Source organism: Atta cephalotes (assembly GCF_000143395.1).
Source record: "Atta cephalotes unplaced genomic scaffold scaffold00048, whole genome shotgun sequence".
Taxonomy (NCBI): domain Eukaryota; kingdom Metazoa; phylum Arthropoda; class Insecta; order Hymenoptera; family Formicidae; genus Atta; species Atta cephalotes.
Genome location: NW_012130112.1, coordinates 1128756 through 1138173, shown reverse-complemented (window position 1 = coordinate 1138173; position 9418 = coordinate 1128756). Strand labels below are relative to the sequence as shown.

Here is a 9418-nt window from a genome sequence, read left to right as displayed (position 1 = left end):
TTATTATTCTTAACTTTCAGTACCCACATTTCAAAAAAGTCTACCCACATCTGGATATTTGTAACCCAGTATTTTCTTTTGTTTGTATCTCAGATTGTAGTGCATTGATTTTAATTAATTTTTTTAATCTATCGTTTGAAGACTGAAAAAAAGAATTTTTGAGTTAGAAAGTCTAAAATAGTCGTAGCGCAAAAAATATTTTGCAATAAGTGATCGAGAAAAAACATGAAAAAACGAATTTTTTCAAAATCTCATCTTTTTTTAAAATAAAAGAAAAAAGATTTTATTAGTGATGAATCAACAGCAATGAGTTGAACTTTAAGAAACTAAAAGCGTTTTTGCGATTTGTTATAAAAGTTTTTTTTGTGAAATGAAAATGAGTTTTTATTATATTATTTTACTCTACTTTTTCGTCTACTACTTCATTTTTATTTTATTTCTTTCGTCTTTCTCACTCGAGATCTTGTTCTTAATATGATTTCTGACGAAAAATACTAAAACATGAATAATTAAAAAATATTTATATATATTTTTTATTAAAGAGAACTCACTACTTTATGCAAAATGATCTATTTGGCACCAATGTACGAAGCGCACGAAGTCAATTTTTTTCTGATATTAAGAACACAATAAAATTGATTTAAATCATTTTTTTTATGATGTACACTTATGATTAAACTCACAAATAATGCAATTAATCATTTCTACATACATTTCAACTTTGTAGTAAGTTTGAATTTTCTGTCGTACCCATAGTTTAGGACAACCTCGACAAGCAGCTTTACATCAACTATATAGCTAATGGTGCATTAGAAGCATTCGCTAAAAAAATTGTAGAGGTAATACATAAGTTTTTTCCCCTTCAGCCTTAGCACAACTGCTCAAAGCATGTTTGAATGTTTGAACTATGAAAATCGGGAGGAAGAGGGGGGGGGGGGGAGTTACGCTAATCCTTTGTGGATACTAACTTACAATGAAAATAATAAAAATTTAATTAATTTACACGTAATATTTTCATGTTTTTAATAATATATAATCTCATTAAACGATCATCTTTATAGCTTATCCTTCGAGGATGTTTCATATATAAGGCATTGATTCACTTTGCATTATAAATAACGTAATTTTTTTCTTATTTATGAAATATATTAAAGATTTGTAAGTACTTAATAATTGAGCCAGATACAACATTTTAAAACATTTAATTACCATTAGTCTATCTATTTACCATTAGTCTATCATAATTGTGTGAAGATTTATAATAATGAAAATTTATAATAATAAAGAAAAAGTATCATATCACTTACCTCCCGCTCTACCTTATTTTTTATTTAAATAGATTGATTATCAATCTTAGTATTTCAAATATAAAATATAAAATATTTTCAATCTTTTATTATTAATACTGAAATGCAAAATACAAACTACAATCATTTTACAAATTCGTTTTTTTTTAAACACGAAGATCGCAATGTTGTAAACAATTTATTTTTATCATGTTTAGATAAAATTTAGGTCAAATATAGATTACAGGTTGCTAAATGCAATGATATATTGCATTCATTTCGAATTATATATTCATTTATAACAAAAATATTTTAAAATGCACATTTATGATGATATGATTATATTGTAATTTAGTTTTAGCACAACATAACAATACGAAATTAATTTTATTGAAAAATAATAAAAATGTATAATAAGAATTTCATTAAGATACTATTTCTGTTTATCTGTTACTAAATAATAAAAATTACTAACTTGTTATCAAAATAAATTTGTTTAAAACAGATTTGTTTTTTATTTTATTCAATTATTCAGTATCACACATATCTAATTAATGTTATTATATATCAATTATTATTATCATTTATACTTTGATCATAATATTCATATTAGTCTCTACGATAAGAATAATGGGGATGCAATGAATATCCAGCAATTATTTATTATCCGATCTATCTGGCTACTTTTTTACAATCCAGTCCATCTGGCACAATTTTTACTATCCGGTCGAACTATCCGGCCAGATTGTAAACAAATCGCTATACTTAAAACAATTATCCTTAGTCGATAATTTTTGTCCTAACTTGAGATTAAATCAAAGAAAGATAAATGCCTGTGAGAACCACTGGATGTACGCGTGTAATGATTATTCAGTCAATATAATAATATAGTATAATATACAATAGACATTTCGATTCTACTCAATATGCGGATCCTTATCAATATTGCAAAACAATTATTAAAATACAATTAAAAAATTTTTGAGTGGTCATACAATTAAAATTGAAATTAAAAAACTAAATTATGCAACGACATATGACTGCGATGTAGACGTAAGGAATTATGATGTTCAAGCATATTTTCATTATAATTATCAACTTAACTATGACAAATTATTAAAATCGAATTAAACAGACATATATAATAATATAATAACTGATAAGTTATTAAACTTACATGATAAACGCAAAGTCGCTTAGAGAAAATGTTAGTTTTATTTTTCCCTTTCATATGACGCAATCAAAAACTAAAGAATATATATGTTGACAAATACGATAAGGAGAGAGAAGCATTAAATCCTTGTAAATAAATCAGAATATATCGCGTCGAGAGATTCCGTGTCATTTTTAATGTTTAAGCCATTAATTTGTTTCTTTATGAAAATAAGAAATCAAGTCTATATGCTAATAACTGAATACCGTCGTGTTTCATTTGATGTGGTTTTTGTGTTCTTTAATGTTTTTAAGATTCTACCTATTTGTTCCACGCATTGCAATTCTTGCAATTTATTCTATATACGACATTTGAATAAGACAGAATGGAGAGCTTCTTTTGAACAGATGATTATGCGTCATACGTGGGACAAACAGGTAGAATCTTAAAAGTATTAAAGAACATAGTAACCACATCAATTGGTTACACGTTACAACATTCAGTTATTATGCATAGACTTGATTTCTCACACGAATTCGACTGGAAGAATAAATATTTTAGATGAAGAAGAATTGTTACATAAAAGGTTGACGTCTAAAATGATTATCATATTTTATGACTTTCATTAATTTTTATTTATATTTCAATAACAGAAATATACGTATCAATAACAGAAATATACATATCAAAAAAGATATTATTAATAAAAAATTATTAAAATTATTAAAATTATAAAAATGCAATGATGTATTCCGATATGTATATTACGTGTTTAATCCACTTTTAAGCCACTTTTAAGAAATGTTTAATATTAGTTTTTGAAAAATAAACATGTTTTATGCAGTACTTCATTTTTTTTTACATGCAAAAAAAATATTTTGCTATTCTAGCTGAAATTATCACTGTTTTTTGTATCTTTGTATAGAAAATTATATATCATATGCATAGAATTTATAGCACAAATTTAAATTCTATCTCTGTTATCTATATGATTAGATGCAATACATATCCGATATCGCAATATTTCCTAAAAATTTATCTATTTTAGCTAATTTTTCGCTGCAAGATCATTTTTTTGATGCATATAATTGCACAAGGTTAAAACCAGAGTTGGTAAAAAGCATTGTTTTTTTTTTTAAAGAACAAAACATTGTTTTTTTTGTTGAAAATATGTTTTTAATGTTTTAAACATATTAAAAAAAATACGTTTTAAATATATTCAAAACATGTTTTAAACATATTTAAAATGTTTTAAAATGTTTTAAACAGTACTTTTAAAAAACTTATTTAATACATTATTAAAACGTCTGATATTTATAGATCATTTTTATTTCAATTAATTTCAAGATCATTTTAAATAAAATCTTAAGAATTTTAAGAATTTAAGATGCTAATTCGAAATACTTTCCAATTGTGGGTGGGTCCAATGTTTCGACACCCTTGATAATCAAAATGTGGTTCTAGTCGGCCGTTTTATACCTCATCCATCAGTATTATAATTCGTATTCTAATGTACATTACCAGTACTGAAAATCTACACTGAAAAAAAAGATTGATTGGTGCAGCAAATTAGATGATTAAATGTGACATAGCATTTTTAATTGACTGTAGCAATTTCCGAAACTATGCTCAACTTACATTTTTTCTAAGATTAATGTCCTATCATATAACATTATTTGACATACAGTTCGATTTGAAATTCAAGGACCAGCAAAATAGGTGAACAAATGTATTGATTTCAGGGTCATTCTTTTTTTTGATTGTATGTACGGAAGTCTAATGTCTACGAAAATCTACGAAAAATGTGTCAAACACCTATTTAAGATTACAATCAAACTATTAGAATTTTGTACAAATTTTATGGACAGCATCGTCTTTTTCGTTGATTACATCGCTGAAAGAACATGTTTTATCTAATGGAAAATTTTCTTCATTTTCTATATTACACATTCGCCTACAACGTATACGTCGCGCTATCACAGGAAAGAATAAATTAGTATCTAATTCGCTGTTTTGATTCTGAATGAATAAACGAGACAGATTGCTGATGAGTAGTCCAACTAAGAACGTTATTAAGAATCCGAGAAAGGAATACCACATATATGAAATGCGATACAAATAGAAGTACGAGCTGTCGCTATTGTTCCTAAAAAGAATAATCCATTAGACAATCTTATATGAGTATACATATATATAGAATGGTTATGCTGAAGTATATTATAGATATAAAAATTAGACGAAATACAGATTTGAAAATACCTTGGCAGCAAAATTTGTTGAGAACATATTTGGAAAGTGTTTGCTACTGTAGATAGAATGTCACCAGAAACAGAGAATATAGTATTAAATTATTTATGGAATTACACTTAATATGCGTTTCAGAGGTCTCAACTCATGACTTAATAATGTTGCCAAAACATATAATTAAAATCTTATCGTATTAAACATTATTTTTGTATGAAATGTTGAACAAAATCTATCGTTTCGTAAACGTTTAAATAATGAATTTCATTTAAGTGTTTGCGAAATGATTCTACTTGCTTTTTGCCATTAATTTATATAAGCGAGACATGAATTTAATATGGATGTAGACAGTACTGAATCTATTCCAATATCTTAGCAATAATAAATGATTTATTAGGACCGTATAATGTGAATACATAACAAGGAAGAAATAAAACCTGCACCGATCGTAAGTAATTTAATAATTTAATGCTTCATTTTAAAAAGATTTTTAAGATCAGCTTCGACCGATATAAGCTTCATTTATTGCTTATTGTGCATTAACATTATACGGTTCTAATAAATCGTTCATTATTGTTTACAAGCTGTCTGAAAAATGTGTGTGTTCTCATATATCGATTATTGCGAAGAATACTACTAACAATAAAGCCACAGTGGTCTAAAGTTTTAGAACGCTCGCATGGAATGCTAGAAATCCAGGTTTGAATCTCGGCCGAAATAATATTTTTCACAATAAATTTATTTAAAGATTTTCAGTACATTAAGATCTCTTCAAAATGATGCCATTGAGCATCAAATTAATAAATTGCTTGTCAATTAAATGTATGATTATTATTGTAATTCGATTGCGTTTCTAACAGTAAGCCCGGAAAATCAGTTCGGCGCGCAATTCAAGAGATACAAATGTTCAGTTTTATATAAATTTTCATGTAATTATTTAATTGACCGGTATGGATCAATTAAATTTTATTTTTTTGCTTATTAAATATCTTAGCAAATATAGTGCCAGTGTGTTGTCGTACTAAGTAGTTAATAAGCAGTTTGCTTATTAAACAATTATATTGGATCATTAAAATTCTGTAGAACACTCTAGAGCATGATAATAATGTCGCAAAAAAAATATCGACATTCGAGCGTAAAATTATTTTAATGATCTAATATATATTTGCATTTGTTTCTATTTCTATATTTTTCAGCAAAACCATTCCTTTCGTATATATTTATTTTAATGAATCACTTACTTGGAAAAATTCATGTTCTGCACAATGGACATCGTTATATTTGTACTATTCTTATCACAGCCTTCGATAGTAGTTGGCAATTTAAGTGATACAGGACGTGGATGACCAAAGGCAATCCAGCATAGAAATGAAAATGACGTGAGAGCACCAATTATCACACCACCTTCCGTCGCTGATTCCGTGGCCATGCCAAGAGTAAAAATACCTAACAACGGACTGCCAACAATTCCCACGATAGTAATTGTAGCCTAGGAGACCCAAAAATATTTACTTTCTCTTCATCGGTTTTACATTTAGATACAGTAATGACCATTACCTGAGCGAGACCACCCACAAATTGCGATAAAAATGCCAATACAATAGAAATAATACCAATCACAAAAACGAGTACTTTAACGATGGAGGTTGACTTTGTAGGGGACAATTCATGCCCACTGTATTTTTTATATAAGGGTTTCAGATAATCCTCCAACGTTACTGCCGCCAGAGAATTTAATGCCGCAGAAACTGTACTGAGACTTGCGCTAAAAATACCTAAAAACCCATAAACAAATCAAGATTAATCAATAATAAAATAAGTTAAAAACCTATAACTATTAGCGCGAAAATTGATATGCAAATATCAAAACAAAATTTAATATTTAAGATTTCAATTACATAGTATTATTAAAGTTTCCAAATCAATTATATGCAATTTTGGCTACATTTTTTAATTTTCAGATCTCGGAACCGTATAAAAGCTCTGAATATGCTATAAAGTTATATCGCTCGCGCACGAAGTTAATACGCATGTCCAAAAATTAGTCCAAAAAATAGTATGTCAGTGTGAAAAAGAAAATAAATAAATATCTTTTTAGAAAATAAGTAAACATCATCTTCCAAGGATAATTTAGATAAAATTAAGTAAAAATTAAGTAATAAAAAATAATCTAAGTAAATAGATAAAAAAGTCATATGTTTACACAATGAGTCAAAAAGTTATGATGAAAAATATATATAATATGATGCACGATAGACGCTGACAGTCAGTATCTGACATGCGTCAAAATCGTCATACTATGAATATTTTCAATTTTAACTTGTGACTTATAATAATGTAGGGTGTAGATGTATAATTTTCTATATTACTTCGCTTATTCACATTATTTAACTTTTACTCTATGTAAATTTATTTATTTTTTTTTATTCACATACTAACTATTCCTTGGACTAGTTTTTATTAATTTTTGGACATGCGTTATAATACCTACAGCACGGAAATATATATATGGACAGTAATATATTGCAATATTTTTTATAAAATATTAAAATTACAATATATTGCAGTACAATTATAAAATTTCACTATTGCTGCAATATATTTCTTACAAAATATTAAAATTATAATATTGTTGCAATGTTTATAATATTGCATATTATTGTAATTTTGATTACATTGTATAAAAGAAAGAACCCATGATTAGTAAGCACATATGCCTCAAATTTATTTTAAAATTGTCTTAATTAAGCGTTAAATTATATTTCAGACATAGATATTTTCATATATTTTTATTTCCCTAATTTATTACATATAATTTCCGTCATAGGAGTCATATTCAATTCTCGATAAAAGTATTACCTGCAACGAAGAGGCCTGGTAAGCCAGGTATGTTGGACATTGTTTCCATAACGTATAATGGCATAAGCATATTAGATGAAGTAATTCTTTTCTCGAGAAGTGGATCGCAATTGTAATATTTACTATATATCGCTAATCCTGAGAAACAAATCGTGACCCAGAGAAGTATCAGAATAGGCAGAGACAACCACATGGCTCTTCGCGAAGCCTGCATATTTCTGAAACAAAATTTAATTAACGTTTTCTTTAATTTTAAATCAATCTTTAAATCAATTTGATTAATAAACATATAATTGATATTAAAAAAGAAAGTAATTTAATAACATGAACACAAAAAGCTAAAATTATATGATTAATTTGTCATCTAAGTAAAATATAATATTACAAATATTTTAATATATTTGACTAATAATAAACGATTTATTAGAACTGTGTAATGTGAACACAAATAATTAAGAAATAATGTCGATTCCGATTAAAACTGGATATATTATAGTTTAAAGTATTGAAAATGAATAAATATATTTATTGGGGAAAATATTATCTCGGTCGGAAGTCGAACCAGGATCTCTATGAATTTATTTTTAGTACATTAAGATCTTTTTAAAATGATATCAATTAAACACCGAATTATTAATAATAAACTGCTCGTCAATTTAATTTGTAATATTGCTATAATATTTTAGTTGCGTTTCTAGAAATTCGGGAAATCAATTCGGCTCGGAATTTAAAAAATTATAATTGTGGTATACAAATTCACATGAAATTATTTAAAACGCTCAGAATCCAGGCTTCGACCGATATAGTTAATATTTGATAATTTCTAATTTTATCCAAAATTATACTTATACAAAATATAACACTTACTTTACAGTTAGCATACGCTGTACTTGTGCTTGATTCACCCCAACAAGTATCAAATATGTACATAAACCACCCAGCAAAAGAGACCACCAGGTATGTCTTACTGTTGGATCCAAGTCGATACTAAAATAACAATGAACAAAAATAAAAATATCAATTAGATGTTACGTGTACAGAATTCATCGAGCGCATGCAACTAACATAGAAAAGTAGATACAATATCAAATATACCTATCAAATTCTAGCCGTTGCCCTTGCCTCGCGATCTCCCAAATCTGTCCCAATCCTCCAACATCATTCGCAGCTATGCCAATAATTAAGAGCACGGCGATAAATATAAGCAAACTTTGAAACACATCGGTCAATATCACAGTCTTAATACCACCTATACTCGAATAAAATGCACATACAAGGCCAACAGTAATAATACTGATAGTTTTGGAAATTCCTGTGGTTGTCTCCAAGGCTAAAGAAGGACCATAAAGTACCACACCTGAATGAAAAAGCTGTTGAAGCCAATAAACAAAACTAGCCACCATCCTAGTTTTCATTCCGAAACGCCTTTCTAAATACTAAAAAAAAAGAAGTTTCTTTTAATATACTTTTAATATACATCAAAAATTTCCTGCCGGTTAATTTAATTTCGTTAGACTCACTTCATACGCGCTTGTTGCCTGTAGCTTGTAGAATACTGGTAGGAATCCATAACATGTAGCCGCAGTGGCTAACAGAAATGACAGATTGATTGCAACAATTTGCGTTCCATATATATAAATCTCAGCGGATAATCCGAGCAAGCCAGAACCAGACAAGAAGGTAGCCACCAAAGCGATAGCAACTGGTACAACGCTCATTGATCGATTTGCAATAAAGTATTCCTGTAAAACATTAGCTTTTATTAAAAAGCGATACAGAAAAAAGTCCTATTTTAACAATTTTCTTTTGCAAGAAAAGAGAGAGAGAGAGAGAGAGAGAGAGAGAGAGAGAGAGAGAGAGAGAGAGAGAGAGAGAG

The 9418-nt window shown here is 27.8% G+C and overlaps 1 protein-coding gene across 1 annotated transcript in view; it reads right to left on the bottom strand.

Moving 5' to 3' along the window:
• Positions 1–4278: 4278 nt before the first annotated feature.
• The window catches only part of LOC105622786 (putative sodium-dependent multivitamin transporter), a 5692-nt gene continuing 552 nt past the window's right edge, over positions 4279–9418 (bottom strand). Inside the window, exons 2-8 of the mRNA XM_012204198.1 lie at positions 9063–9284; positions 8638–8978; positions 8410–8529; positions 7543–7760; positions 6241–6458; positions 5925–6172; positions 4279–4585 (exon numbers count right to left, since the gene is read on the bottom strand). Of these exons, the coding sequence (XP_012059588.1) occupies positions 4279–4585; positions 5925–6172; positions 6241–6458; positions 7543–7760; positions 8410–8529; positions 8638–8978; positions 9063–9284 (1674 nt within the window). The remainder of the gene's footprint in view (positions 4586–5924; positions 6173–6240; positions 6459–7542; positions 7761–8409; positions 8530–8637; positions 8979–9062; positions 9285–9418) is intronic.